The sequence below is a fragment of the Tamandua tetradactyla genome, chromosome 9, assembly GCF_023851605.1.
Source record: "Tamandua tetradactyla isolate mTamTet1 chromosome 9, mTamTet1.pri, whole genome shotgun sequence".
NCBI classification, from domain to species: Eukaryota; Metazoa; Chordata; class Mammalia; order Pilosa; family Myrmecophagidae; genus Tamandua; species Tamandua tetradactyla.
Genome location: NC_135335.1, coordinates 852,884 through 880,642, shown reverse-complemented (window position 1 = coordinate 880,642; position 27,759 = coordinate 852,884). Strand labels below are relative to the sequence as shown.

General features: G+C 64.9%; 1 protein-coding gene across 2 annotated transcripts; it reads left to right on the top strand.

Moving 5' to 3' along the window:
* The first annotated feature begins 385 nt into the window (after positions 1–385).
* MUC6 (mucin 6, oligomeric mucus/gel-forming) lies at positions 386–27,281 on the top strand. Of its 2 annotated transcripts, none has more exons than XM_077115314.1 (35): positions 386–735; positions 4,017–4,079; positions 4,535–4,588; positions 4,710–4,950; positions 5,018–5,144; positions 5,295–5,385; positions 5,470–5,597; positions 5,757–5,964; positions 6,395–6,517; positions 6,813–6,933; positions 7,059–7,197; positions 7,275–7,379; positions 7,470–7,542; positions 7,622–7,759; positions 8,026–8,187; positions 8,285–8,379; positions 8,523–8,655; positions 8,821–9,070; positions 9,205–9,254; positions 9,344–9,453; positions 9,779–9,930; positions 10,196–10,337; positions 10,433–10,543; positions 10,746–10,931; positions 11,005–11,244; positions 11,536–11,692; positions 11,870–12,016; positions 12,742–12,804; positions 13,312–13,377; positions 14,264–14,455; positions 14,686–14,730; positions 15,058–24,552; positions 25,438–25,476; positions 25,921–26,023; positions 26,587–27,281. In XM_077115314.1, exons 4-35 carry the CDS (start codon positions 4,772–4,774, stop codon positions 26,762–26,764), a joined length of 13,548 nt encoding a protein of 4,515 aa, XP_076971429.1. In that variant the 5' UTR covers positions 386–735; positions 4,017–4,079; positions 4,535–4,588; positions 4,710–4,771; the 3' UTR covers positions 26,765–27,281. The 2 variants fall into 2 exon arrangements, with proteins under 2 accessions (XP_076971429.1, XP_076971428.1); XM_077115313.1 differs by lacking the exon at positions 386–735 and adding an exon at positions 1,431–1,539.
* The last annotated feature ends 478 nt before the right edge of the window (positions 27,282–27,759 follow it).

Sequence of the window (27,759 nt, the reverse complement as noted above, 5' to 3'; positions counted from 1 at the left end):
ACAAGAATTGGTGACACCAAAGACTGAGGCCGAACAACAGTGAGAGCGCTCGGTGACGGCGCCTCCGTCTGATTTTAACCGGAGAGCACCTCTCTGCCCATAGAAACCCCCACTCACGCCCCTGCCTGGAGCTGGTCTGGGGGAGACCCCAGCTCCCCGTCAGTGCCCTCTCAGAAGCAGCAGCTGTCACTGAGAGGCCGTCTCCTCCTCCCAAAGCCCCCTCAGCCACTGCCCTGATCATGGTAACAGACCAGGGAGAGGAGAGAGCAGAGGAAATGGGGGAGAAGGAGGGAGGTGGTGGGGGGAGGGGAGGGAGGCAGTGGGGGGAGGGAGAGGAGGAAGTGGGGGGAGGGAGGGGAGGAAGTGGGGCGATCGTGCAGGGTGCTCAGGGACGGAGAACAGCGGGAGCCGCGGCCCTGGGGTGGGGGCTGCACGGCAGGATGGGCTCCAGGAAGGGAGACCTGGGATCAGAGAGCAGAGGCCTGACTGCCCAACGGCAGGACCACAAGAAATGTCACCTTGAGGGACAGGCGGACCCTTGGGGACCCTGCAGGGGTGCAGGCCTGGACGAGTCAGGGCGACTGCAGATGCTTTGGAGGTGCACAGAATGTGGGTGGCAGAGAGCGTGAGGAGTCGGGGGCTCAACCCGCTCTGCCAGCTGCAGCTGCAGCAGAGGGGACCCCGCCCATTTGGGGGACCAGGGCCTGGGACGCTGTTGCCTGCACCATGGGCAAGGTAGGCGCCTTTTGGGCTGGGGCTGCTGCAGCAGGAGAACAGGGCCCAGTGGCGGGGGAGGGGAGTCGGAGCCCGAGGGCCGCGTCTTCAGAGCCACCCAGGCCCCTGTGGTGTTGGAGGGCGTGGGACACGCCCCGGAGGGAGAGGCTCTCAACTGCCAGACCCCACCGAGATGCCCCCACAGGGCCATGTCCTCAGGCCGGGGTCTGGGCAGTGAGGCCATCCTGTCCCCTCAGCCGGCCCATGGCCGCACAGGAGAGGCCCCAGACTGCCGTCCCTGCCCACAGGGGTCCAAGCCCCGGGCAGCCGGAGCGGCTAGAGCTCCCCACAGGGGTGGGCACGGCCCGGAGGGTCCTGGGAAGGCACGGCCCCTGCCCCCCTGGGCTGCCCCCCCACCATCCTGTGGGTCCCGCCCCAGCAGCGCTGTCCTGCCCGGTGCCCCCAGGCGTGCTCAGTGGCGGGGTTCCCACGGGGCAGTGTGACCCGGGCAGGGCCCCGCATCCGGCCTGGGCAGACTGGTGGGGGCTCTTGGGGTGGCCAGGACGGGCCCTGATAAAGCTGGGCCCAGATCCTGTTTGGCCGCAACGCAGCCCGAGCGTGGGGCACGGGTGGGCGCGGCAGGGGCAGGGCCGGCCGCCCCTACTTAAGGCGCCCGGCCGGATACCCACATTGCAAAGGTGGCTGTGGCGAGACAGCCGAGGCCCGGCGGCGGGAGGTCAGGTCCAGCAGTGACCGCAGTCCCCGGCGGCAGCAACATGCTCAGGCCGTGGCAGCAGCTGCTGTGGGCGGCCCTGCTCGGCACCGGTGAGTGGGCCGGGCGGTGGGGACCAGGTCTGCAGCCCCTCGGGGCGCCCTGATCCCCCTCGCTCAGCCAGGGCTTGGTGTGTGTGGCCAGCACCGCTTCCCCGACTGGTGCCTCTGCCCCTGCCGCCCCCAGTGAGCACAATGGGCAGGGGGTGGTCTCAGCTGGAGCTGGGGGATCCCTGGGACACAAGGGTCTCTTCAACAATAGCTGGGCACAGCAGGACCCGGGGTGCTGGGCATGAGATGGCACTGGTGACCCAGAGTCACTGTCCACTCTGGTCAGCCCCAAGTGGCAGCCAAGAGGGCGAGTCCCAGAACAGGCTCCGTGCCTCCGTTTCCCTGCCTGTAAAAGCTGGGGGCATAGCTCCTTCTAGCGTGGCTGCTGAGAGAACAAAAGGGGGGAGGGGGCACGTGGGTGGAGGCCAGGGGACTGCAGATGCTTTGGGGCACCAGCTCTGCCATGCGTGGGAGGAGAAGCAGGCCCCGCTCTCGGGGAGCCCGGGGAGGGCCAGGGGGGGCGCCATGCGTGCAGAAGGACAGCACGTACACCTGCCCTGGCACGTCCGGCCCTGAAAAGCTGCAGTAGTGGACAAGCCGAGCACAGGCCCCACAGGCTGGGCAGGGCCAGCCGGACTCCAGGCGACCAGAAAGCATAGATGTCCCCGGAGCAGGAGGCAATGCCAAATGAGCCCGGCCGCTGCTGGGGGTGGCGGGGGCATCGCTGTCGGAAGGGAAGGGCGGTGACAGGACTGGGTGAGGGGCCAGGGAGGTGACACAGAGGGAACTCGCAGGGGGCAGGAGGGAGCCGTTTGCAGGGCAGGGACAGGATCCACCGAGGCAGAGCCAAGGGGGTGCGCCGCTGAGTCTGAGGTACCCGGGGCAGGGCTTGAGCCCAGGGAGAGATGACAAGGTGAAGGACCACCACCCCAAAACCAAGGGGGGAAACTGAGGCATGAGCATGTTTCCTAGGGGAGCCTCTAGCTCAAGACACTGCACAGTTAGAGGTGCTGGCGTCTGGGCTGGGTAGCAGACTTTTACTCCTCTCCCGCAGGAGCTCAACCTGGGAAGGAAAGGTGGGGGCTGGGGGCCGCTCCGCTCACTGATACCTCAGGGGAGACAGGGAAGGGACCCCGCTCAGGGCAGCCAGAGCCACACACTACACCCGGGCGGAAAAAATGTCTCAGTGTAAGCAGACCAGGGCAGCCAGGCACAGCCGAGCAGAAAACGACTTCAGGGTCAAAGGGGACCACATCTGAAGCAGCCTCTTAAACCCACTCTTAGCCAGTCATCAAGACACCAGCAGCTCCTGCTGGGCAGTCCAGGCCCCGAGGGCAGGGGTATGGGTAGGGCAAGGCTTTAGTCCACCAAGTAGGAAGCCTCCTCCTGGGGAAGAAGAAGGGGACGGCAGGGGAGAGGGGCAAGAGAGGAGGCTCGAGCCCCCAGTGCAGAGGTGGGTACGGGGAAGGCAGGGCTGGAGCAGTGGGGCAGGGAGGCCCCACCCCCACAGTCTTGGCTTCATGGCGGGGACCCCAGGGCCCCCGTCCAGGCCTTCTGGGGGCTGAGGTGAGGCCAGGGCTGCTGGCCGCTGCAGTCGCATGACCGTGGGATCAGGGCATCTCTGTGGCAACGGTCACCACGGTCCGAGGGCACCAGAGAGGGAAAGAGAAAAGCAGGAAGTGCGCCAGGGGTCCCCCCCCCACATTGCCTCTGCTCCTTTCCCCATCAACCCCGACCTAGGGCGCTATTTCCCATTGCCCCAATTCCGAGCGAGCTGCGCCCACTCCTTCTCACCCTCTAGGAAGCCCTGCACCCCTCCCCCTAGCCCCTCACCCCTCCAGGGTGGCCAGCACGGGGGCCTCGGGGTGCCCTTAGGGTGCTCCTTTTGCCAGCACGTGGGATCCCGCCGGCCGAACCCGCAGGGCCTGGCGCGGGGTGAATGAGTAAGTGAATGAATGCGTGAGCACCAGAAGAGGTGCCAAGCGCGGGGGTAGCAGAACCACCCCCCAACCCCTAAAGAGCCCAGGGTCTCCTCCGGTGCCTTCCTGGCCAGCACAGCCCACCCCAGGCATCACAGCTCTCCGTGTGCTCGCTGCATGCATGTGCCTACGTGCATGTGTGTTCTTTGGATGCGTGTGCATGCGTGTGCATGCGTGCGTCCAGGGTCAGGGCTGTAGTGGGGAGCTTGTCTCTCTCTCTCTCTCCCAGTGCAGGCAGGCACTGCGGGCAGATGCACAGAGGCGGCTCCAGCGTGAGTGCAGCCACAGGGGCAATAGCTCGAGGAGCCCAGGGCACTTGGCTGTCCTCAGACTCCTGAGGCCTGGCAGCAAGCCCATGTGCAGCGAGCAGGGGACTCTGGTGTCCAGCCCTGCGGGACAGCTCTGGGGAGGGGCACAGGACATGGGTTCCCAAGCAGAGGTGGACGTGGCCCTGCCCAAGATAGTGGGGCTGTCCAGCACTGACCACCCCCATCCCCACAGCTCTGGGCAACACCTCCTTTGCCAACCCTGGAAGCCAGAGCCGGAGTGACCCTTCACAGACAGGTGAGAGCTGCCGGCAGTTGTCCAGTCCTGCTGCGAGCTGCCCAGAGTGCAGCTTCAGGGCCTGCATGCATGGGGGGGTGCCAAACCCAGGCCACGCCCCCACTACACGCAGGCACTTGGCTCACCTGGGCACTCCTGGGCCGGGGTTTCCACAGCAGCGTCCAGCAGCAGAAGGGTCCACTGGGCCCTGGGCCAGGGGAGACAAGGCGTGCTGGGTGCCAGGTGTTGCATGCTGGGCTTGGGGTATTGGGAGCCAGGTGCTGGGCACTGGGTGTTTGACGCAGGTGTTGGGTACTGGGGATTGAGTGCCCGGGCCCAGGTGCTGGGCGCTAAGTGCTTAGGCCTGGACAGAGGCCCCTCTACCTGTCCCTGCCTTCTAAGAGGAGCCACTGAGAGCTGTGGGCACTGGACCCTGCTGGGCCTGGTGGCTTGAATGGTGGCCTCATGTCTTCTAGCCCTAGGAGCTGACAGCACCACTGAGCCCCACAAGGAAGGCGGCCTGCAAGCCCGTAAGGCCCGGGAAGAGGGGGACCCCAGCCTCAGAGCTGCGGGTGGGCGTGGGGTGGTCTGGGGTGGGGGTGAGCCCTGTCTGGCGAGGACTTTTCCCACCGACCCGACGGCTCTCTGCAGCTGGGGACAAAGGCTGGTGCTCCACGTGGGGGGCCGGCCACTTCTCCACGTTCGACGGCCACATGTTCGACTTCTCCGGGACGTGCAACTACATCTTCGCCGCCACCTGCAAGGACGTCGTGCCTGCCTTCAGTGTTCAGCTGCGACGAGGGCCCGACGGGGCCATCTCCCGCATCATCGTGGAGCTGGGCTCCACCGTGGTCACCGTGGAGCAGGCGGTCACCTCCGTCAAGAATGTCGGGTAGGGCCCGCGCGGGCCGGGGGTTGTGGCGGGGCTGGGGCGGCGCGCTGAGGTGTTGTCCCCGCAGGGCCGTCCGCCTGCCGTACACCAGCCCCGGGCTCCGCATCCTGCCCTTCGGCCAGAACGTGCAGCTGGTGGCTAAGCAGCTGGAACTGGAGCTGATGGTGACGTGGCACAGGGGCGACTACCTCATGGTGAGGCCGGGGCCGGCAGGGGTATAGGGGGCAGGGCTGCTGCGGGCCGTGGGCGCCCAAGACCTGCAGCCAGGGAGAGAGGCCTGGCCCGGGAGGGACTGACGGACGGGGCGGACAGGCCTGGGGGCCAGCGGAGCTCATCTGCCGCAGGTCACGGTGGAGAGGAAGCTCATGGGCAAGATGTGCGGGCTGTGCGGGCACTTTGACGGCGAGAAGCTGAATGAGTTTCTGAGCGAGGATGGTAGGCTGTACGGAGGGGGCTGGCGGGGGGGGCAGGTCCCCCCGTGGCCTGGGTCTCATGCTGCTGACCCCGCCTTGTCCCCAGGCAAACTCCTGGAGCCCCACAAGTACGCGGCGCTGCAGAAACTGGATGACCCCAATGAGATCTGTGCCTACGAAGAGATCCCCAGCCTCGGCCAGCTGCCGGGGGAGCACATTCGGGCAAGGGCTGAGGTGAGGGGGTGGCCCTGACAGACTGCGCCTGGCCTCCGCGTGCCACAGGTTCCTACGGAGTCTCTGAGGCCAACAGTGGCCCCCCAGCCAGCCGGCCAAGACCCCCTAGGTGGCAAGGATGTGGCTTTGGTCTGGGTGACCCTGGGTTCCCTCTGCCAGGCCCAGACCTGCACCCAGCTGCTCACCCTGGTGTCCCCCGAGTGCGCGGTGCCACGGGAGCCGTTTGTGCGGAGCTGCCAGGCGGACATGGCGGCGTGTGCCCGGCCCGGGCAGCACAACTGCACCTGCTCCACGCTGTCCGAGTTCTCCCGCCAGTGCAGCATGGCCGGGCACGCGGTCAACAGCTGGCGGGGCCCCGACCTCTGCTGTGAGCACCGGGAGGGCGGAGTGGACACGGGCGGTGTGGACATGGGGGGGTGTGGACACAGGGCGGTGTGGACACGGGGCGGTGTGGACACAGGGTGGTGTGGACATGGAGCGGAGTGGATATGGTGCAGTGTGGACACGGGGCAGAGTGGACACGGGGCAGTGTGGATACGGGGTGGTGTGGATGGAATATGGGGAGCCGGGCTTGGGCTCTCGTTCCAGGTCTCCTGCCCCTGGTCTGAGGCTCAACCGGGACCCCTGCCTGGGCTACCCCTGGCTTTGGGGCTTGTCCTCGACAGAAAAATGAGCTGAAGGGCACTTCTGGCCAGAGGGTGCTGGACTTGTGCCCTGAACCTGGCGGGGTTGGGGCAGGCTGGGCTCTGGGGGTTCTGGGGTGGCAAGCGCCCTCAGGTAGCACCATGTGCCCGCAGCTGTGGGGCCATGCCCTGCCACCCAGGTGTACCAGGAGTGCGGCGCCGCCTGCGTGAAGACTTGCTCCCACCCACAGCACAGCTGCCCCCGCGTCTGCACCTTCGGCTGCTTCTGCCCAGAAGGTGCCCAGAGTCCCGTGCCCGCCCCCAAGCCCTTGTGGACAAGGACAGAGCTGGGGGGCCCTCCCGCTGGCCCCCATTGAAGCCCACCCAGAGCACTGGAGCTGGGCTCCAGTACAGGCCCCTTGGCCATGTGTGCTGCCACAGGCGGAGGGTGGGACTCCTGGGGACCACCCAGGGAAGCCCAGAAGACGGTGGGGGCTGGTGCGGGAGTCAGAGCTGGGGCTGGGTGGCGCGGGGGTCGGGGAGGAGGGAGGGGAGCCCCCACCGCAGTCCCAGGAAGCGCCTGCCCCCACAGGTCTGGTCCTCGATGACCTCTCCAGAAACCAAACCTGTGTGCCGCTCACCGAGTGCCCCTGCATGCTCAACGGGGCCGTCTACGCCTCCGGCCAGGTCACAACGGCCGCCTGCAGGACCTGGTGGGTGGGGGCCAACTCGTGGGGCACAGGGCTGTGGGGAGACGCGGGGGCATGCGGGGATGGGTAGCTCAGGGGGTGGCCTCAGCCCTGACCGCCATGGCGCTGGGCGCCCACCCCTCCCCCAGCCAGTGCAGCCAGGGCAGCTGGAAGTGCACGGACAGGCCCTGCCCCGGCCGCTGCTCCCTGGAAGGGGGCTCCTTTGTCACCACATTTGACGCCAGGCCCTACCGCTTCCATGGCACCTGCACCTACGTCCTCCTCCAGGTAGGGTGCAGCTCCCACCGTGAGGCGCGGCAGAGGGTTCCTCCCCCGAGCCCCGCACTGAGCCATCCCCTCCCCAGAGCCCCCAGCTCCCTGATGAGGGTACACTTATGGCCGTGTATGACAAGTCCGGCTACTCGCCCTCGGAGACCTCCCTCGTGGCCATCATCTACGTGACCAGCCGGGTACGTGCGCCCACCTGCTAAGCAGTGCCCTCACCCACCCCCACCCCTGCCTCACTCGGGCCTCCCGTGACTCGGCCTTCGTCTCTTCAGGACAAAATCATGATTTCTCAGGACGAGATAATCACCAACAACGGAGAGGCGAAGCGGCTGCCTTACCAGGCTCGTGCGTCCCCAGTCTGGGCCTGGGTGGTGGGTGGGCTCTGCCTGGGGCCACGGCGCCCACTGAAGCCCCCTCCTTGCAGGCAACATCACGGTCTTCAGGCAGACATCCACCCACCTCCAGCTGGCCACCCCCTTCGGGCTGGAGGTCACCATCCTGCTGCAGCCCGTGTTCCAGGCGTACCTCACAGTGGGGCCGCAGTTCAGAGGCCAGACCAGAGGTGAGCCCCTCCCGGCCCAGCCACGAGCGCGGGTGTGTCCCGTGTGCCCCAGGCGTGCGACCTGGCGGGAGGGGCTGGGGAAGTCGGGCACAGGGTGGGAAGCACAAGCCGGTCCCACAGGAAAGGGGCGGGGCCTTGTGGGATAGGGGCGGGGCCTGGATGCGTGGGGCAGGGCCTGGAGGTGCAGGGCGGACTGGTGGGCGGGGCCTGGAGGAGCGGGGGCAGGGCCGCAGGCCCGCCCACCCGCTCCCGGCCGGCCCCCGCAGGGCTCTGCGGCAACTACAATGGGGACACGACCGACGACTTCACCACCAGCGTGGGCATCGCCGAGGGCACGGCCTCACTCTTCGTGGACTCCTGGCGGGCGGGGAACTGCCCGGCCGCATTGGAGCGTGAGACTGATCCCTGCTCCATGAGCCAGCTCAACAGTGAGTGCCTGGCTGCGACCCAGCAGCATTCGTCCCTGCGGTGGGGGGCGCTGCAGTGGGGGTCGCAGTGGGAGCAGCACGCGCCTGTCCTCCTCAGAGGTGTGCGCGGAGACCCACTGCTCAGTGCTGGTGAAGAAGGGCTCCGTGTTCGAGAAGTGCCACGCGGCGGTGAACCCCACACCCTTCTACAAGGTGCGGGGCCCTGCGGTGGTGGCGGTGGTGGTGGGCGGCCCTCAGGGATGGGGGCGGGGTGGGAAAGGGGGGCGTGGCCGCGTCCCCGTGGCCGGGCGCCCATAAGCCAAAGCGCAGCAGCCTGAGAGCTCGGCCTTGCGCAGAGGTGCGTCTACCAGGTGTGCAACTACGAGGAGACCTTCCCGCACATCTGCGCGGCACTCGGCGACTACGCGCACGCCTGCGCCTCACAGGGCTTCCTGATTTGGGGCTGGAGGAGCAGCGTGGACAACTGCAGTGAGTGCAGGCCGAGATCTCGGGGAGGGGCGTGGTCGGGGGAATGCGGGCGGAGGGGGCTAGTGGCCTTCCCCTAGTCAATGGGGCCAGCCTGGCACCCACAACCACAGCCCCTACAGGGCACAGCGCCCTCTGGGAAGCTCTGACTCCCCTGGTGCCCTGCAGCTACATCCTGCCCGGGCAATCAGACTTTCAGCTACGACAGCCGATCCTGCGACCGCACCTGCCTGTCGCTGTCTGACCGCACGCTGGAGTGCCATCCCAGCCAGGTGCCCGTGGACGGCTGCAACTGCCCCGAGGGCACCTACCTGAACCACAAGACTGAGTGTGTGCCCAAGGCCCAGTGTCCCTGCCACCTGGACAGCTACAAGTTCATCCTGCCCGGCCAATCAACGGTCATCAACGGTATCACCTGGTGAGCCAGGTCTAGGGGCTGGGGTGAGCCATGGACGGAGGGTGGGAGCTGCCCGCACGCACATGCACACGCACACACACATACACACACACACGCCTGAGGAGCAGGTGGCTCACCTGACCTCTTTCCTGCAGCTTCTGCAGTCATGGGCAGCTGCGCTGTGCGGGGCCACCCATGCCCCTGGGTACGTAGCCATGAGGCCGGTGGGGGGGGGATGGGCGGTAACCTGGGGGGGCGCTCATCTGGCCTCTGGGCCCCTCCTCTTCCCTGCAGCGTCCTGCCTGCCTCCCAAGACTTACCAGTCCTGCAGCCAGTCCTCAGAGAACAGGTTTGGGGCGGCCTGCGCCCCCACGTGCCAGATGCTGGCCAGCAGCATCACCTGTGTGAGTCCAGGGAAGGCCGCGGGAAAGTACAAGTCGCCCCCCAGAAGGCATTAGGGGGTGCTGCCGGTGCATGGCCCTGCAGCCTCTCCTTTGCGCCATGCGGGAACCTCCCCCAAACCCTCAGGCCCCTGGGGGTGGGGGAGCTACCCATGCCCTCCCCCACCTGGGATGGGCCCTTGAGTGTGGGGGAACGCGGTTGTGGGGCCTTGCTGTCCTGGGAGAAAGGCTGGGGGGGGTTCCCCAGAAGATACCCAGGGTCTGGGGCCGCAGCAGGCACAGGTTAGCAGCCCACAGCCACCATCACAGCACCTGCTCCCACCCCCAGGTCCCCACCAGATGTGAGCCTGGCTGCGTCTGTCCCAGTGGCCTCTATGAGGATGCCAGCGGGCAGTGCGTGCCCCCTGATGACTGCCCCTGCGAGTTTGCAGGCATCTCCTACTCTCGGGGTGCTGAACTCAACACCGACTGTAAAACCTGGTAAGTGGCCCCCCAACCCCAGCCTGGCCTGGGTCACCGGGGGGCCCACAGGTGCCTCCCAGCTGGATGTGGCCCAGGGCAGCTGGGAGACCCTGACACAGGCCTAGACCCCAGCCCACCGCGGTTCGCGACAGGCAGCAGGGTGGTCCCCGCCACTCAGGGATGCCAGCCTGGAGGCCTGCATGCCAGGGGAGTGGGAGCAGGAGGTTGGGACGAGGCCGGTGTGCCCAGGTCTTCTCTACCCCACACCCTCGGCCTCTCCCAGCACCTGCTCCAGTGGGAAGTGGGCATGCGAGCAGAGCTCACGCTGCGCGTCCACCTGCACGCTCTACGGGGAGGGCCACGTGCTCACCTTCGACGGGCAGCGCTTCGTGTTTGACGGGAACTGCGAGTACATCCTGGTCACGGTACCCGCAGGCCCATGGGGAGGGTGGGGGCAGGGGCCTCAGGGCCGACGGGAAGACCCCCCACGGGACTCCTCCTCAGCACCCCCTCCCCACAGGACGGCTGTGGCACCCACAACTCACAGCCCACCTTCAAAATCCTGACGGAGAATGTCATCTGCGGGAGGTCAGGGGTCACGTGCTCCCGGGCCATCAAGATCCTTGCCGGGGTGAGCATGGGGGCGGGGTGCCCCCCTCTGCCCTTGGCTAACCCTAACCCAACAGGGGCCGTAGAGTCCCGCCGTGTGTCCTCAGGGGATGGTGTGACCCTGCCCCGAGAGCCCAGCCCTGGGCAGACCCAGCCCCGAGGGCCCCCAGCGGCAGGCGGGGTGGGCTGCGCTCCCAGCGGCCAGTGACGTGCTGGCCCCGCAGGCTCTGGTTGTCGTGCTGGCGGACAGGACATACACGGTGAGCGGCGAGGACCCCCGCGTGGGCCTGCAGGTGCGGCCCGGCCCCCTGCACCTGGAGCTGGACCTCAGCATCCCGGGCAGATACCAGCTGCGCCTCACCTGGAACAAGCACATGGCCGTCTTCATCACCGTCACGCGCACCTCCCAGGTACCCCGCCTCAGAGGCAGAGGGGGCTCGCCAGGACGCCCCGGGCCCCGGGCTGACACGCTACCCTGCGCAGGGCGCCCTCTGTGGCTTGTGCGGGAACTACAACGGGAACATGAAGGACGACTTAGAGACACGCACGCAGTACGTGGCTGCCAACGAGCTGGAGTTCGTGAACTCGTGGAAGGAGAACCCCCTCTGCGGGGATGTGAGCTTCGTGGTGGACCCCTGCAGCACCAACGCCTTCCGCCGCGCCTGGGCGGAGCGCAAGTGCAGCATCATCAACAGCCAGACCTTCACGCCTTGCCATGGCCAGGTGCGCCCGCCTTGCCCCACGCCCGCAGCCCTCGCCCACCTCCGCCTCTCCCTCTTCCCCGCCCTGACTCCCCCTCCTGCATTTGGTCGGTCACCCCCTCGCCCCGGCTTCGCCCAGGTCCCCCACCTCCCATCCCGTCCCGGCTCTGCCTCCACCCCGACCCGCCCCTGCCTCGGCTCTGCCTGGTCCTGGCTCAGGTCCTCCCTCCCGTTCCCGGGCCTGGAGCGCAGGCCACAGACGCTCCGTGGTGACCTCTGCCTGGCTGCGACCCGACTCTGGCCGTCTGCGCAGGTGTACCACTTGCCTTACTATGAGGCGTGCGTGCGCGACACGTGCGGGTGCGACATGGGCGGGGACTGCGAGTGTCTGTGTGATGCTGTGGCCGCCTACGCCAAGGCCTGCCTGGACAAGGGCGTGTGCGTGGACTGGAGGGCCCCGGACTTCTGTCGTGAGTGCTCCCGGGGGGTCAGCCCATGCCCATGCAGGGCCGCGCGGACCCCAGCGCCTTTTGGGGAGACCCTGCCAGGAGGACACATGTCCTGCATCTGACTCAGGCCGCTCAGACCCCTGGGTTGGGCCAGAGGTTCCAGGGCATAGCTATAGCTGACAGCCACTTCCTTCCCAGCCATCTACTGTGACTTCTACAACACGCACAGCCAGGCTGGTGGGGCCAGCGAGTACCAGTACGCATCGGAGGCCAACTGCACGTGGCACTACCAGCCCTGCCTCTGCCCTGGCCAGCCCCACGGACTCCCGGTCAGCAACATCGAAGGTAGCGGCGCCAGGGCTCAGGCCGGGACCCCACTGGGAAGGGTGACAGCACCCCAGCCCTGCTGGAGTGGGAGGCCCTGTGCACTCCCCAACCCTCGCTTGCTCTCAGCAAATATCTCCCCGGCGTACCAGGCCCGTAATCAAAACTGACAATCCTGCCTTCTGGAAGCTTCCATTTAGGCTGGAGGAAGACTTTTGAAAACAAAATGAATTACTAAAACATGATAGTGTGCTAGGTGGTGTAAGTGCCATAGAGAGAAATAGGCAAAGCAGGGGTGAGGGGACAGAGAGGCAGCAGCTTCTATTCCAAGGTCAGGGTGGCCTCTGCGGGGGCAGACATTTGGGCAACAACCTGAAGGAGGGAAAGGTCGCAGGCAGGAAGGTGTGGCTGAAGGACCTACCAGGGCCAAGGCCCTGGGGCAGGGGTGGTCAGAGCAGCAGTGAGGGTAGGGAGGGGACCCAAGGGGTAGCAGGCGGCACAGGGCCTCTGCCGGACCTGAGCTCTCCTCCAAGGGGGGGATCTGACCTGGCTTTAGCAGTTGGGTGGCCAAGGGGACAGGGATGAAAATGACCAGTGGCCCACTATAGAGACAGAGAAGAGGCTTGGAGCAGAGGCAGCCCTGGAGATCTGTACAGAGAGGTGCTGACTTGGAGAGGGGCGGGGACGGGAAGGGGCTCCAGGCACCTGGGCCTGCCCAGGACTCACTGGTGCTGCTCCATCCTCAGGCTGCTACAACTGCTCCCAGGACGAGTATTTCGACCACACAGAGGGGGCGTGTGTGCCATGCGGTGAGCCCCCAGGCGGCCCAGGTGGCTTTCTCCTTGTGCAGGCAGAGTGGGCACAGCCCTCTCGGAGCTCACCCAGACCCCAGCTGTCCACTACCAGGGTGCTGAGATGCCAGGAGACCAGACACCCCAGGACTTCTCTCCACTCCCCACTAGCCCCTTGCCCGGCCCAGACAGCCATGGGCAGCAGCCCCTGGACACAGCAGCCCCAGACCCAGCAGGCCTGCGGGGTGTCTGGGCATGGAGCAAGAATCCCCTGGGAAATGGGCCCCGGAGGCAAGAGAGCTGCTGGCACAGCAGGCTGAAAACAGGGGGCCCTGGACCAGCACATCACCACAGGGAGGGCAGGGGGAGCTGGGGTCTGTCCCCGGGGGAGCACGGTTCAGGCCCAGGCCCTGGAAAACACTCCTGGAGGCCTCCGTGCGGAAGGGGACTGCTGGCAGGGCAGGTGAGCTCTGAGTAGGGGCCCATCAGCTGTGCACACAACCAGCCCTGCTCCATCTGTTGCAGCTCTGGTGCCCAGCACGCCACAGCCACCACTCAGCACAGGTGATTACAAACAGCATAGGTGCCAAGGTGATGCAGCCGTCGCTTCTGGGCTCTTCTCGGGATCAGCTGCATGTTCCTGGGGCTCCCAGCTGCTGGGTGGGGGGTGCACCTGGCTTTGCAGGCACAGCCTCTGCACAGGCAGGGGAGCTGCTGCTGGCCAGGTGGCTGGAAGAGGGGGTGGGGACAGCTTAGCTCCAGCCCACCACAGGGAGGGTGAGGCAGGCTGTGTGACAGGTGAGTCTGGGGGCTCTCCGAAGGACCCTGCCAAAAGGCTGCATCTCCTTGACCCCTGGCCAGTCCTGGGCCTCACACCCACCTGCCCAGCCTGAGGGAGCTGTGGGGCAGGGCCAGCAGGCTCACAGGGGCTCCTGGCCAAACAGTGTTGGGGGTGCCCCTGCACACCACGAACGGCAGACCTGCTCCCACAGAGCCCAGGACCACCAGAGTGGCCTCATCCCAGCCCACCACGCCGACCCCCAGCACCAGCATGCAACCTAGCTCCCCGACCACACCTGTGGCATCCACCGCTGCAGGCAGCACACCAGGCCTGTCCTCCACACATGCTGGGACAGCCTCGGGCTGCCCCACCAAGCCGACAGGAACCTCAGCAGGGAATGCGCCTCTGCCCCCTTATGACCCCATGAGGACATGAGGGTAAAGGGCACAGGCAACCGTCCCCTGGTGCTCCAGGCGCTGGCAAGGATGCTGTGAGCAAGCACTGCAGTGGCCAAGCCAGGGTCTGGGCAGGCCAGGTAGGGGTGGGCGCCGGGCACACAGAGAGGAACGCGGGGCCCACTGCCCTGCATACAGCGCCGCAAGCTGGGTGGGTGTGGGCTGGGCAGGTGGGACAGGTGAAGGTGGGAATGCAACGACACAGGCCTGAGGAAGTAGCCCAGCATGGCTCTCCTTACAGAGGCTCCTCCGAGCACCACGGCTGCCACACCGTGGACAACGTCAGCACCAGCTCCCACGGCCACACGGACCTCCACACCCATGAGACCCACAGTGACCCAGGCAACGACTCGACCTGCGGTGTCCCACCCAGCCACAAATACAGAGTCCACGGCCAGGTCGACGGCACGAACCACAGCGGTGCACACCACAGGTAAATAGGCCCCGTGCAGACCTCACCCACCCACATGCGGGGGCTGCCATGGCACCGACACCTAGGGCTGGCCAGCACATTGGCCCCCAGTAGGACAAGGAACAGGGCACAGTCCCGGCCATGCCAGACCAACCCGCTCAGCCCCCAGAAGCACAGAGGCACCCAGCACCCATCCCTGCCTCAAGCACAAGGCCACTGACGGTTCATTCCTCATGGCCATCTCCCCTCAGCAACTACACATGGCATCCAGGCCACGACAGCTACGCCCCAAGCAGGTGAGTCAAGCAGCGGGCCCCAGTGCCTGGGGACAGGGTAGGACACCATTCAGACCTGCCCTCGGCAGCCAGGGTGGAAGGGGAGAGACGCGTGGGGTGAGAAGCTGCAGGGAAGGAAGAGTACAGCTAGACACAAGAAATGCATGGAAGGGTCGGGACACCAGACCTTGGACAGACCCTACAAGAAGGAGGGGAAAGGACACCAGGTGAAGGATCTGAAAAGTAAGGGGGACAGCAAACTGTCAGCAGAAATGCGTGAAATGACATTGATAGGAGGTACTGTGGGGGCAAACGGAGGAGGGACAGAAAGGCAATGCTTCCCCGCAGTGACATCAAGTACCCATGGGAGACCGACAACAACAAACCCACAAAACGGGAACACAAACCAACCTGTATCCTCTGAACCCACAACAGGACCAGGCACCGAACACACAAGCCAAAAACCGCCATTCTCGACCTTTGCCACAGAAACGGTCGGGATCTCGATGACTTCACACAGCACGGGAAGCCCTTCTGCAACATCCAGTATGACAACCAACACCGTTTCAACCCCATCGCCGCCCAGGACCACCAGTCACACCGTTGGGCCACCATTGTCGACCTCTTCAGTAACGCCCACTTCCCCGCGAACAGTCCCACCTTCCCACGCACAGACCTTCTCTTCCACCACCGCTCCAAAGCCTACGGGCACGGTTCATTCCACCACAATCATCCGAAGCACAGGCACCGCGCCCACACCCACCACGTCCCCTCCCAAGACCACCACCAGTGTGAGCAGCCCGCCCCACGGCACCGTCAGCACACCGAGAACCACCAGCTCCTCGGTCCCACACCCTTCGCCAACCCCGCAGCCTCCGTCCACACCGGCCCCGCACACCACCCTCACGCCCAGGCCGTCCAGTACGGGGACTGGGACCCCAGTGGCTGAGACCACCTCGTCCACGCCCAGCAGCGCCCATACCACCTTCACGACCATCTCCCCACCGACGGTCGCTGTCTCCAGGACTTCACACAGTACGGGACCCCCTTCTGCCACGTCCAGCAAGACCACCACCATCTCTCCAACCCCACTGCCACCCAGGACCACCAGTCACACCGTTGTGCCACCACCCTCAACATCTTCAGTGACGCCAACTAATCACCGAACGATCACACCCACCCACGGGGAGCCCGTCACCTCCACCTCCAGGCCATGGCCAACGGGCACCACTGCTCCCACAACCGTCGTCCCAAGCACAGGCACCGGGCCCACGCCCACCACCCCGCCACGCACAGCGTCCACCAGCGTAAGCAGCCAACCCCACGGCACCGTCACCACACCAAGGACCTCCAGCTCCTCGGTCCCACATCCTTCCCCAACACCGCCGCATGAGTCCACATCGGCTCCACACACCACCCTCACTCCCCACACCACCAGCAAAGGCACTGGGACCCCGACCGCCCACACCAGCTCGGCCACCCCCAGCAGCCCTCGTACACCTTTCTCCACCCACTCCACAGAGACAGGCTCCGTCTCCGCAACGTCACACGGGACACGGAGCCCTTCTGCAACGTCCCACACGACCTCCAACACCGTTTCAACCCCATCGCCGCCCAGGACCACCAGTCACACCGTTGGGCCACCATTCTCGACCTCTTCAGTAACGCCCACTTCCCCGCGAACAGTCCCACCTTCCCACGCACAGACCTTCTCTTCCACCACCGCTCCAAAGCCTACGGGCACGGTTCATTCCACCACAATCATCCGAAGCACAGGCACCGCGCCCACACCCACCACGTCCCCTCCCAAGACCACCACCAGTGTGAGCAGCCCGCCCCACGGCACCGTCAGCACACCGAGAACCACCAGCTCCTCGGTCCCACACCCTTCGCCAACCCCGCAGCCTCCGTCCACACCGGCCCCGCACACCACCCTCACGCCCAGGCCGTCCAGTACGGGGACTGGGACCCCAGTGGCTGAGACCACCTCGTCCACGCCCAGCAGCGCCCATACCACCTTCACGACCATCTCCCCACCGACGGTCGCTGTCTCCAGGACTTCACACAGTGCGGGACCCCCTTCTGCCACGTCCAGCAAGACCACCACCATCTCTCCAACCCCACTGCCACCCAGGACCACCAGTCACACCGTTGTGCCACCACCCTCAACATCTTCAGTGACGCCAACTAATCACCGAACGATCACACCCACCCACGGGGAGCCCGTCACCTCCACCTCCAGGCCATGGCCAACGGGCACCACTGCTCCCACAACCGTCGTCCCAAGCACAGGCACCGGGCCCACGCCCACCACCCCGCCACGCACAGCGTCCACCAGCGTAAGCAGCCAACCCCACGGCACCGTCACCACACCAAGGACCTCCAGCTCCTCGGTCCCACATCCTTCCCCAACACCGCCGCATGAGTCCACATCGGCTCCACACACCACCCTCACTCCCCACACCACCAGCAAAGGCACTGGGACCCCGACCGCCCACACCAGCTCGGCCACCCCCAGCAGCCCTCGTACACCTTTCTCCACCCACTCCACAGAGACAGGCTCCGTCTCCGCAACGTCACACGGGACACGGAGCCCTTCTGCAACGTCCCACACGACCTCCAACACCGTTTCAACCCCATCGCCGCCCAGGACCACCAGTCACACCGTTGGGCCACCATTCTCGACCTCTTCAGTAACGCCCACTTCCCCGCGAACAGTCCCACCTTCCCACGCACAGACCTTCTCTTCCACCACCGCTCCAAAGCCTACGGGCACGGTTCATTCCACCACAATCATCCGAAGCACAGGCACCGCGCCCACACCCACCACGTCCCCTCCCAAGACCACCACCAGTGTGAGCAGCCCGCCCCACGGCACCGTCAGCACACCGAGAACCACCAGCTCCTCGGTCCCACACCCTTCGCCAACCCCGCAGCCTCCGTCCACACCGGCCCCGCACACCACCCTCACGCCCAGGCCGTCCAGTACGGGGACTGGGACCCCAGTGGCTGAGACCACCTCGTCCACGCCCAGCAGCGCCCATACCACCTTCACGACCATCTCCCCACCGACGGTCGCTGTCTCCAGGACTTCACACAGTACGGGACCCCCTTCTGCCACGTCCAGCAAGACCACCACCATCTCTCCAACCCCACTGCCACCCAGGACCACCAGTCACACCGTTGTGCCACCACCCTCAACATCTTCAGTGACGCCAACTAATCACCGAACGATCACACCCACCCACGGGGAGCCCGTCACCTCCACCTCCAGGCCATGGCCAACGGGCACCACTGCTCCCACAACCGTCGTCCCAAGCACAGGCACCGGGCCCACGCCCACCACCCCGCCACGCACAGCGTCCACCAGCGTAAGCAGCCAACCCCACGGCACCGTCACCACACCAAGGACCTCCAGCTCCTCGGTCCCACATCCTTCCCCAACACCGCCGCATGAGTCCACATCGGCTCCACACACCACCCTCACTCCCCACACCACCAGCAAAGGCACTGGGACCCCGACCGCCCACACCAGCTCGGCCACCCCCAGCAGCCCTCGTACACCTTTCTCCACCCACTCCACAGAGACAGGCTCCGTCTCCGCAACGTCACACGGGACACGGAGCCCTTCTGCAACGTCCCACACGACCTCCAACACCGTTTCAACCCCATCGCCGCCCAGGACCACCAGTCACACCGTTGGGCCACCATTCTCGACCTCTTCAGTAACGCCCACTTCCCCGCGAACAGTCCCACCTTCCCACGCACAGACCTTCTCTTCCACCACCGCTCCAAAGCCTACGGGCACGGTTCATTCCACCACAATCATCCGAAGCACAGGCACCGCGCCCACACCCACCACGTCCCCTCCCAAGACCACCACCAGTGTGAGCAGCCCGCCCCACGGCACCGTCAGCACACCGAGAACCACCAGCTCCTCGGTCCCACACCCTTCGCCAACCCCGCAGCCTCCGTCCACACCGGCCCCGCACACCACCCTCACGCCCAGGCCGTCCAGTACGGGGACTGGGACCCCAGTGGCTGAGACCACCTCGTCCACGCCCAGCAGCGCCCATACCACCTTCACGACCATCTCCCCACCGACGGTCGCTGTCTCCAGGACTTCACACAGTGCGGGACCCCCTTCTGCCACGTCCAGCAAGACCACCACCATCTCTCCAACCCCACTGCCACCCAGGACCACCAGTCACACCGTTGTGCCACCACCCTCAACATCTTCAGTGACGCCAACTAATCACCGAACGATCACACCCACCCACGGGGAGCCCGTCACCTCCACCTCCAGGCCATGGCCAACGGGCACCACTGCTCCCACAACCGTCGTCCCAAGCACAGGCACCGGGCCCACGCCCACCACCCCGCCACGCACAGCGTCCACCAGCGTAAGCAGCCAACCCCACGGCACCGTCACCACACCAAGGACCTCCAGCTCCTCGGTCCCACATCCTTCCCCAACACCGCCGCATGAGTCCACATCGGCTCCACACACCACCCTCACTCCCCACACCACCAGCAAAGGCACTGGGACCCCGACCGCCCACACCAGCTCGGCCACCCCCAGCAGCCCTCGTACACCTTTCTCCACCCACTCCACAGAGACAGGCTCCGTCTCCGCAACGTCACACGGGACACGGAGCCCTTCTGCAACGTCCCACACGACCTCCAACACCGTTTCAACCCCATCGCCGCCCAGGACCACCAGTCACACCGTTGGGCCACCATTCTCGACCTCTTCAGTAACGCCCACTTCCCCGCGAACAGTCCCACCTTCCCACGCACAGACCTTCTCTTCCACCACCGCTCCAAAGCCTACGGGCACGGTTCATTCCACCACAATCATCCGAAGCACAGGCACCGCGCCCACACCCACCACGTCCCCTCCCAAGACCACCACCAGTGTGAGCAGCCCGCCCCACGGCACCGTCAGCACACCGAGAACCACCAGCTCCTCGGTCCCACACCCTTCGCCAACCCCGCAGCCTCCGTCCACACCGGCCCCGCACACCACCCTCACGCCCAGGCCGTCCAGTACGGGGACTGGGACCCCAGTGGCTGAGACCACCTCGTCCACGCCCAGCAGCGCCCATACCACCTTCACGACCATCTCCCCACCGACGGTCGCTGTCTCCAGGACTTCACACAGTACGGGACCCCCTTCTGCCACGTCCAGCAAGACCACCACCATCTCTCCAACCCCACTGCCACCCAGGACCACCAGTCACACCGTTGTGCCACCACCCTCAACATCTTCAGTGACGCCAACTAATCACCGAACGATCACACCCACCCACGGGGAGCCCGTCACCTCCACCTCCAGGCCATGGCCAACGGGCACCACTGCTCCCACAACCGTCGTCCCAAGCACAGGCACCGGGCCCACGCCCACCACCCCGCCACGCACAGCGTCCACCAGCGTAAGCAGCCAACCCCACGGCACCGTCACCACACCAAGGACCTCCAGCTCCTCGGTCCCACATCCTTCCCCAACACCGCCGCATGAGTCCACATCGGCTCCACACACCACCCTCACTCCCCACACCACCAGCAAAGGCACTGGGACCCCGACCGCCCACACCAGCTCGGCCACCCCCAGCAGCCCTCGTACACCTTTCTCCACCCACTCCACAGAGACAGGCTCCGTCTCCGCAACGTCACACGGGACACGGAGCCCTTCTGCAACGTCCCACACGACCTCCAACACCGTTTCAACCCCATCGCCGCCCAGGACCACCAGTCACACCGTTGGGCCACCATTCTCGACCTCTTCAGTAACGCCCACTTCCCCGCGAACAGTCCCACCTTCCCACGCACAGACCTTCTCTTCCACCACCGCTCCAAAGCCTACGGGCACGGTTCATTCCACCACAATCATCCGAAGCACAGGCACCGCGCCCACACCCACCACGTCCCCTCCCAAGACCACCACCAGTGTGAGCAGCCCGCCCCACGGCACCGTCAGCACACCGAGAACCACCAGCTCCTCGGTCCCACACCCTTCGCCAACCCCGCAGCCTCCGTCCACACCGGCCCCGCACACCACCCTCACGCCCAGGCCGTCCAGTACGGGGACTGGGACCCCAGTGGCTGAGACCACCTCGTCCACGCCCAGCAGCGCCCATACCACCTTCACGACCATCTCCCCACCGACGGTCGCTGTCTCCAGGACTTCACACAGTGCGGGACCCCCTTCTGCCACGTCCAGCAAGACCACCACCATCTCTCCAACCCCACTGCCACCCAGGACCACCAGTCACACCGTTGTGCCACCACCCTCAACATCTTCAGTGACGCCAACTAATCACCGAACGATCACACCCACCCACGGGGAGCCCGTCACCTCCACCTCCAGGCCATGGCCAACGGGCACCACTGCTCCCACAACCGTCGTCCCAAGCACAGGCACCGGGCCCACGCCCACCACCCCGCCACGCACAGCGTCCACCAGCGTAAGCAGCCAACCCCACGGCACCGTCACCACACCAAGGACCTCCAGCTCCTCGGTCCCACATCCTTCCCCAACACCGCCGCATGAGTCCACATCGGCTCCACACACCACCCTCACTCCCCACACCACCAGCAAAGGCACTGGGACCCCGACCGCCCACACCAGCTCGGCCACCCCCAGCAGCCCTCGTACACCTTTCTCCACCCACTCCACAGAGACAGGCTCCGTCTCCGCAACGTCACACGGGACACGGAGCCCTTCTGCAACGTCCCACACGACCTCCAACACCGTTTCAACCCCATCGCCGCCCAGGACCACCAGTCACACCGTTGGGCCACCATTCTCGACCTCTTCAGTAACGCCCACTTCCCCGCGAACAGTCCCACCTTCCCACGCACAGACCTTCTCTTCCACCACCGCTCCAAAGCCTACGGGCACGGTTCATTCCACCACAATCATCCGAAGCACAGGCACCGCGCCCACACCCACCACGTCCCCTCCCAAGACCACCACCAGTGTGAGCAGCCCGCCCCACGGCACCGTCAGCACACCGAGAACCACCAGCTCCTCGGTCCCACACCCTTCGCCAACCCCGCAGCCTCCGTCCACACCGGCCCCGCACACCACCCTCACGCCCAGGCCGTCCAGTACGGGGACTGGGACCCCAGTGGCTGAGACCACCTCGTCCACGCCCAGCAGCGCCCATACCACCTTCACGACCATCTCCCCACCGACGGTCGCTGTCTCCAGGACTTCACACAGTGCGGGACCCCCTTCTGCCACGTCCAGCAAGACCACCACCATCTCTCCAACCCCACTGCCACCCAGGACCACCAGTCACACCGTTGTGCCACCACCCTCAACATCTTCAGTGACGCCAACTAATCACCGAACGATCACACCCACCCACGGGGAGCCCGTCACCTCCACCTCCAGGCCATGGCCAACGGGCACCACTGCTCCCACAACCGTCGTCCCAAGCACAGGCACCGGGCCCACGCCCACCACCCCGCCACGCACAGCGTCCACCAGCGTAAGCAGCCAACCCCACGGCACCGTCACCACACCAAGGACCTCCAGCTCCTCGGTCCCACATCCTTCCCCAACACCGCCGCATGAGTCCACATCGGCTCCACACACCACCCTCACTCCCCACACCACCAGCAAAGGCACTGGGACCCCGACCGCCCACACCAGCTCGGCCACCCCCAGCAGCCCTCGTACACCTTTCTCCACCCACTCCACAGAGACAGGCTCCGTCTCCGCAACGTCACACGGGACACGGAGCCCTTCTGCAACGTCCCACACGACCTCCAACACCGTTTCAACCCCATCGCCGCCCAGGACCACCAGTCACACCGTTGGGCCACCATTCTCGACCTCTTCAGTAACGCCCACTTCCCCGCGAACAGTCCCACCTTCCCACGCACAGACCTTCTCTTCCACCACCGCTCCAAAGCCTACGGGCACGGTTCATTCCACCACAATCATCCGAAGCACAGGCACCGCGCCCACACCCACCACGTCCCCTCCCAAGACCACCACCAGTGTGAGCAGCCCGCCCCACGGCACCGTCAGCACACCGAGAACCACCAGCTCCTCGGTCCCACACCCTTCGCCAACCCCGCAGCCTCCGTCCACACCGGCCCCGCACACCACCCTCACGCCCAGGCCGTCCAGTACGGGGACTGGGACCCCAGTGGCTGAGACCACCTCGTCCACGCCCAGCAGCGCCCATACCACCTTCACGACCATCTCCCCACCGACGGTCGCTGTCTCCAGGACTTCACACAGTACGGGACCCCCTTCTGCCACGTCCAGCAAGACCACCACCATCTCTCCAACCCCACTGCCACCCAGGACCACCAGTCACACCGTTGTGCCACCACCCTCAACATCTTCAGTGACGCCAACTAATCACCGAACGATCACACCCACCCACGGGGAGCCCGTCACCTCCACCTCCAGGCCATGGCCAACGGGCACCACTGCTCCCACAACCGTCGTCCCAAGCACAGGCACCGGGCCCACGCCCACCACCCCGCCACGCACAGCGTCCACCAGCGTAAGCAGCCAACCCCACGGCACCGTCACCACACCAAGGACCTCCAGCTCCTCGGTCCCACATCCTTCCCCAACACCGCCGCATGAGTCCACATCGGCTCCACACACCACCCTCACTCCCCACACCACCAGCAAAGGCACTGGGACCCCGACCGCCCACACCAGCTCGGCCACCCCCAGCAGCCCTCGTACACCGTTCTCCACCCACTCCACAGAGACAGGCTCCGTCTCCGCAACGTCACACGGGACACGGAGCCCTTCTGCAACGTCCCACACGACCTCCAACACCGTTTCAACCCCATCGCCGCCCAGGACCACCAGTCACACCGTTGGGCCACCATTCTCGACCTCTTCAGTAACGCCCACTTCCCCGCGAACAGTCCCACCTTCCCACGCACAGACCTTCTCTTCCACCACCGCTCCAAAGCCTACGGGCACGGTTCATTCCACCACAATCATCCGAAGCACAGGCACCGCGCCCACACCCACCACGTCCCCTCCCAAGACCACCACCAGTGTGAGCAGCCCGCCCCACGGCACCATCAGCACACCGAGAACCACCAGCTCCTCGGTCCCACACCCTTCGCCAACCCCGCAGCCTCCGTCCACACCGGCCCCGCACACCACCCTCACTGCGAAGACTACCGTTGGACGTTCTCCTACCTTCTCTCTTCCTGCAGTGTCTTCTCCTCCTTCTTCAACCTCAGTATCATCTTTTTTAACTTTCTCTTCCACTCCCTTTGTTATCAGCCCGCAATCTACTGCAAGTCCCTCCTCACAACCCCATACGCCTTATTCTCCTGATGATGTCACTGTATTAAACACAAGTTCTGTTTCTTCGTACCTGTCCTCTGCTACTGTCACAATTCCTGTTAGCACCTCCTCTCAACCTCTTTTCTCCACTCCTTTATCCCCGTCTGGTGTGCCCACCATGTCCACCTCCCATTTGTCTCGCATCACTTCTCTCCCAGTGTCGACCACTTTGTCCCCTCCTTCCAGTACTGGAGCCACATCCTGGAACCCTACCTCTTCCCCGCTGTCATCTCAGTCCACCACATATCGGTCCACATCTCTGACCACTGCTGCTTCTACATCCATCCTAGTGTCTTCCACTCTTGGAATAAATGAATCCCCTAGTTCCTCTGCCACACAGCTCACTACCAGGCCTCCTGGAACCACTGGGCCGTTGACCACCATGGTCCTGACCATTTCTGGCTCACCTTTTGCAAGCTCTTCGATCCCTGTCCTTGGGAGTTTGTCAACCCAGCAACCATCTGTCTCCTCTCTAGTTTCACCTCTACCCAATACAACTGGTAAGTGTTTGTGTAACACGTGACAGCAGGTGCCCCTCCTGCCCCTCTCCCTGCCCTGCCCTTTAGTCAGCATCCCTCTTTCCTTGCTCCTCTCATCATTTCCACCATCTGACAGGCTTTCTTATGACCAGTATCTGAAGCTGTCCAATCCCCCATCTGCACCATGCTCCAGTTGACCCTCACACTGCTTATGGGCAACTCTGTAGGCATAGCTTTTGTCCATGTCATTTCTCCCCTCTAAGCCTTCCAGTTCCACCCAGAGGACAAACAATTATAGGGCTGAGCAAAGGCTTTGCAGTCACACTGACCCAGCGTCAAGTTTCCATGGTGCCTGGACCCACGTGGGCTCCTGGGCACATCACTCTTGCTGCCTGAGCCTTTGTGTTCAGTTGCACTCTTGGGCCTCTGTGGAATAAATGGTTGAGTACTCTGAGGTACACCTCCCCCTTCACCCCAGGTCCCTCTTTAGGACTCACATCCCCATCTCCCAGCTGGAGAAATCCCTTGCAGGTGGCCCACAAGGGCGTGAACGTCATGGGGATGGGGATAGGCCACAGGGCAGAACACTCAGTCTTTGCTGTAGCATGTTGGAAACTGCCATTTGCTTGCTGAGTCCCTGCTCTGCTAGCTGCCTGCATGCTCGAGATATCGCACAGACCCTAGGGTCCGTCTCATCAGTCAGCGCCATGTGCTGCGGCCAGAACTCCCGGAGCTCCTACGAGTGGACACAGCCCGTGTCTATCCTGGACCTGTGCAGCCGTTATGACTGGAGCTCATGTCTTGCTCCCCAAAGTAGGCAGACTGCTGTCCCTGACTAGGTGCAGAGGCCCCTATGACATCTGATCCCTTCAGCATCACTGACATCTCTTCTTTCCCCTCCAACAGGCCACAGGCCTAGCACACCAGAGACACCTCTGCCCCAAGGTTGGTGTCAAGGACAGGGAGGGCAGGGGGCAGGGCAGGAGGGTCGCAGTGCTCAGGGTTTGCTCTGTCTCCTGAGAACTCCCCCTCTGGAAACTCAATCTCCGAGAACTCATGGCATAGCTGAGGCAACGAGATAGGCTCTAGGATAAAAATTAGAGACCATCATGCTTTGTCTGAGCTCTTCTGGAGTCAGTAGCAAGAAGCGGGTGTGGAGCTGGGGCTAGAGCCTGGGTGCGGTCTCCAGTGCTCACATGGCAGCTCCCCCTCTGTGCATGAGCTGCTGTCTCAGGGGACTACAGGAATTGGAAGCTGAGGCAGAAGCACCTGCCACCAAGGCCTGGTAGCGCTGGGCCCCAGGTTGCTCCAGTGGGGACAGGTCAGGGACCTGCCCACTCTCCAGTGTGTCCTGGGGGCTGCTTCTCACTGCGGCCTATTGGCTTCCAGGAGTCTGCAGTGCAAGAGAGTACAAGGAAGAGATTACTTACCAAGGATGCACAGCCAACGTGACAGTGACACGCTGTAAGGGTTTCTGTCCCTCCTCTGCCAGGTGAGACCCCCACACGCCCGCCTCTGCAAGGTGACCACCCCCCTGCTGCAGATGAGACCTCCCCACCAGCTCCCCTGGCCCCCTGTTGTCAGGAGGCTTGCTCTCCACAACAGCTGGACTCGGAGCTGGGGGCCTGTCCTGGGAACCCGATTCTGTGGGAAAGATGAGTGCAGCACTGCCCCAGCTCCATCTAGCAAAGCAATGACACAGACCTAGACAGAGTCCCCAGGGCCCACATGCTGAGGAGTGCACCTGGGGTGCCGCTGGTCATAGGGGCCAAAGCCTGGGCCCCAAGTCAGGGCCCCTGAAGACCCACCTGTGAGCCCCGAGCCCAGACAGCACCCTACAGTGAGCTCCTCTGCCCATGCCTCGTGGCTGCCCTGGCCACCAACCCAGGTAGAAGCATTGGGCCTGAGGACGGGATGGGGCAACACCAGAGAACATGCCAGGAAAGGAGGAGCCCAGGCCCTCTGGGGCTCTGCCTCCTGCTGCCACTCCTGGGACCCACCCAACCCCCGCACCATGCTTCACTGACCTGCCCGGCCCTCGGGGCCTCTTTGCAGCTTCAACGTGGACACCAGGCAGGTGGACATCCAGTGTGGCTGCTGCCACCCCCGCAGCTCCCATGAGCAGCAGCTGGTACTGCCCTGCCCAGACCCCAGCGACCCAGAGAAGCAGCTCGTGCTCACACTGCTGGTCTTCAGCAGCTGTGCCTGTGATCTCCGGCCCTGTGGAGCCTAGGGGCCTGTGCCAGTCCCCTGGACTCAAGGGCTGCAGACCAGAAGCCAACCGACACCTCCCTGGGCCTGTACCCTAGCTCACCATGGGTACCTGCTGGGAAGGAGCTGCACAGCGACCCTGCCCAGAGCAGAGAGGGCATGATGTGTGTCCTGAGCTGCTGGCTGTGGGGCTGCAGAGGATGTCCTGCTGGCATTTCTCAACTGTCCAGCCCCCCAGTCTTCAGGGAACAGCTGGCCAGCAGGCATGCGGGTCCTGACTGGAGGGCCTGGGGGAGAGGGCTGGTGAGGTCGTGCAGGAGGGAAGGAGCAGAGATGGGGGATGGGGGGCAAGAGGCACAGAAAAGCACCCCAGACAGGAGTAGGGCCTCCCAGCGCCAGCATCCCCCACCTCCCTAAAGGAGGGCACGGCCAGGCCTGGACTCCAGGGACATCTCTGTAAATAAGAAAGCACCCACCCACGGACTACAAATAAAGTGAAGCGTCACTGCCGAGGCAGCAGAATTTATCTGTGAGCTCTGCTTGTCTGTCATTTCCCAAGCCCTGTGATGTTCTTAAGCTACGAACCTCCCGCCATGCTGATCAGGGGGTGCCAGGACCCGCAGGCCAGTGCTGGGGCTGCACCAAGCACCTCAGGCAAGCCTAGGGCCCACGCCTAGGCTAGGCACCACCCTCCTCTGGAGCTGCGCGCACCCTTCCAAGCAGACCCGTTCCCCAGTAACTTACGGAGGGAGCCCAGATAGCCCCTGCTTGAGGCTTGGCCTAGGGGGCTCTGCTGGAGAAGCCCCGGTCTCTTGCTTTGGCTACCTTCCTGCCCGCACTGCTCCCAGCCCCTCCTGTGGACGGAACTGACACCCATTTGGCCTGTGCACCTCTGACCAGAAGCCGCCCAAGAGTAGGGGCCTCCCAGAGGCTGTCTCCCAATATGCACTGGGGTGGGACAGCAGGGTAGGTGACATATGCTGCCAGGCTCACCTCCACACGCCGAGAAAACCCTGA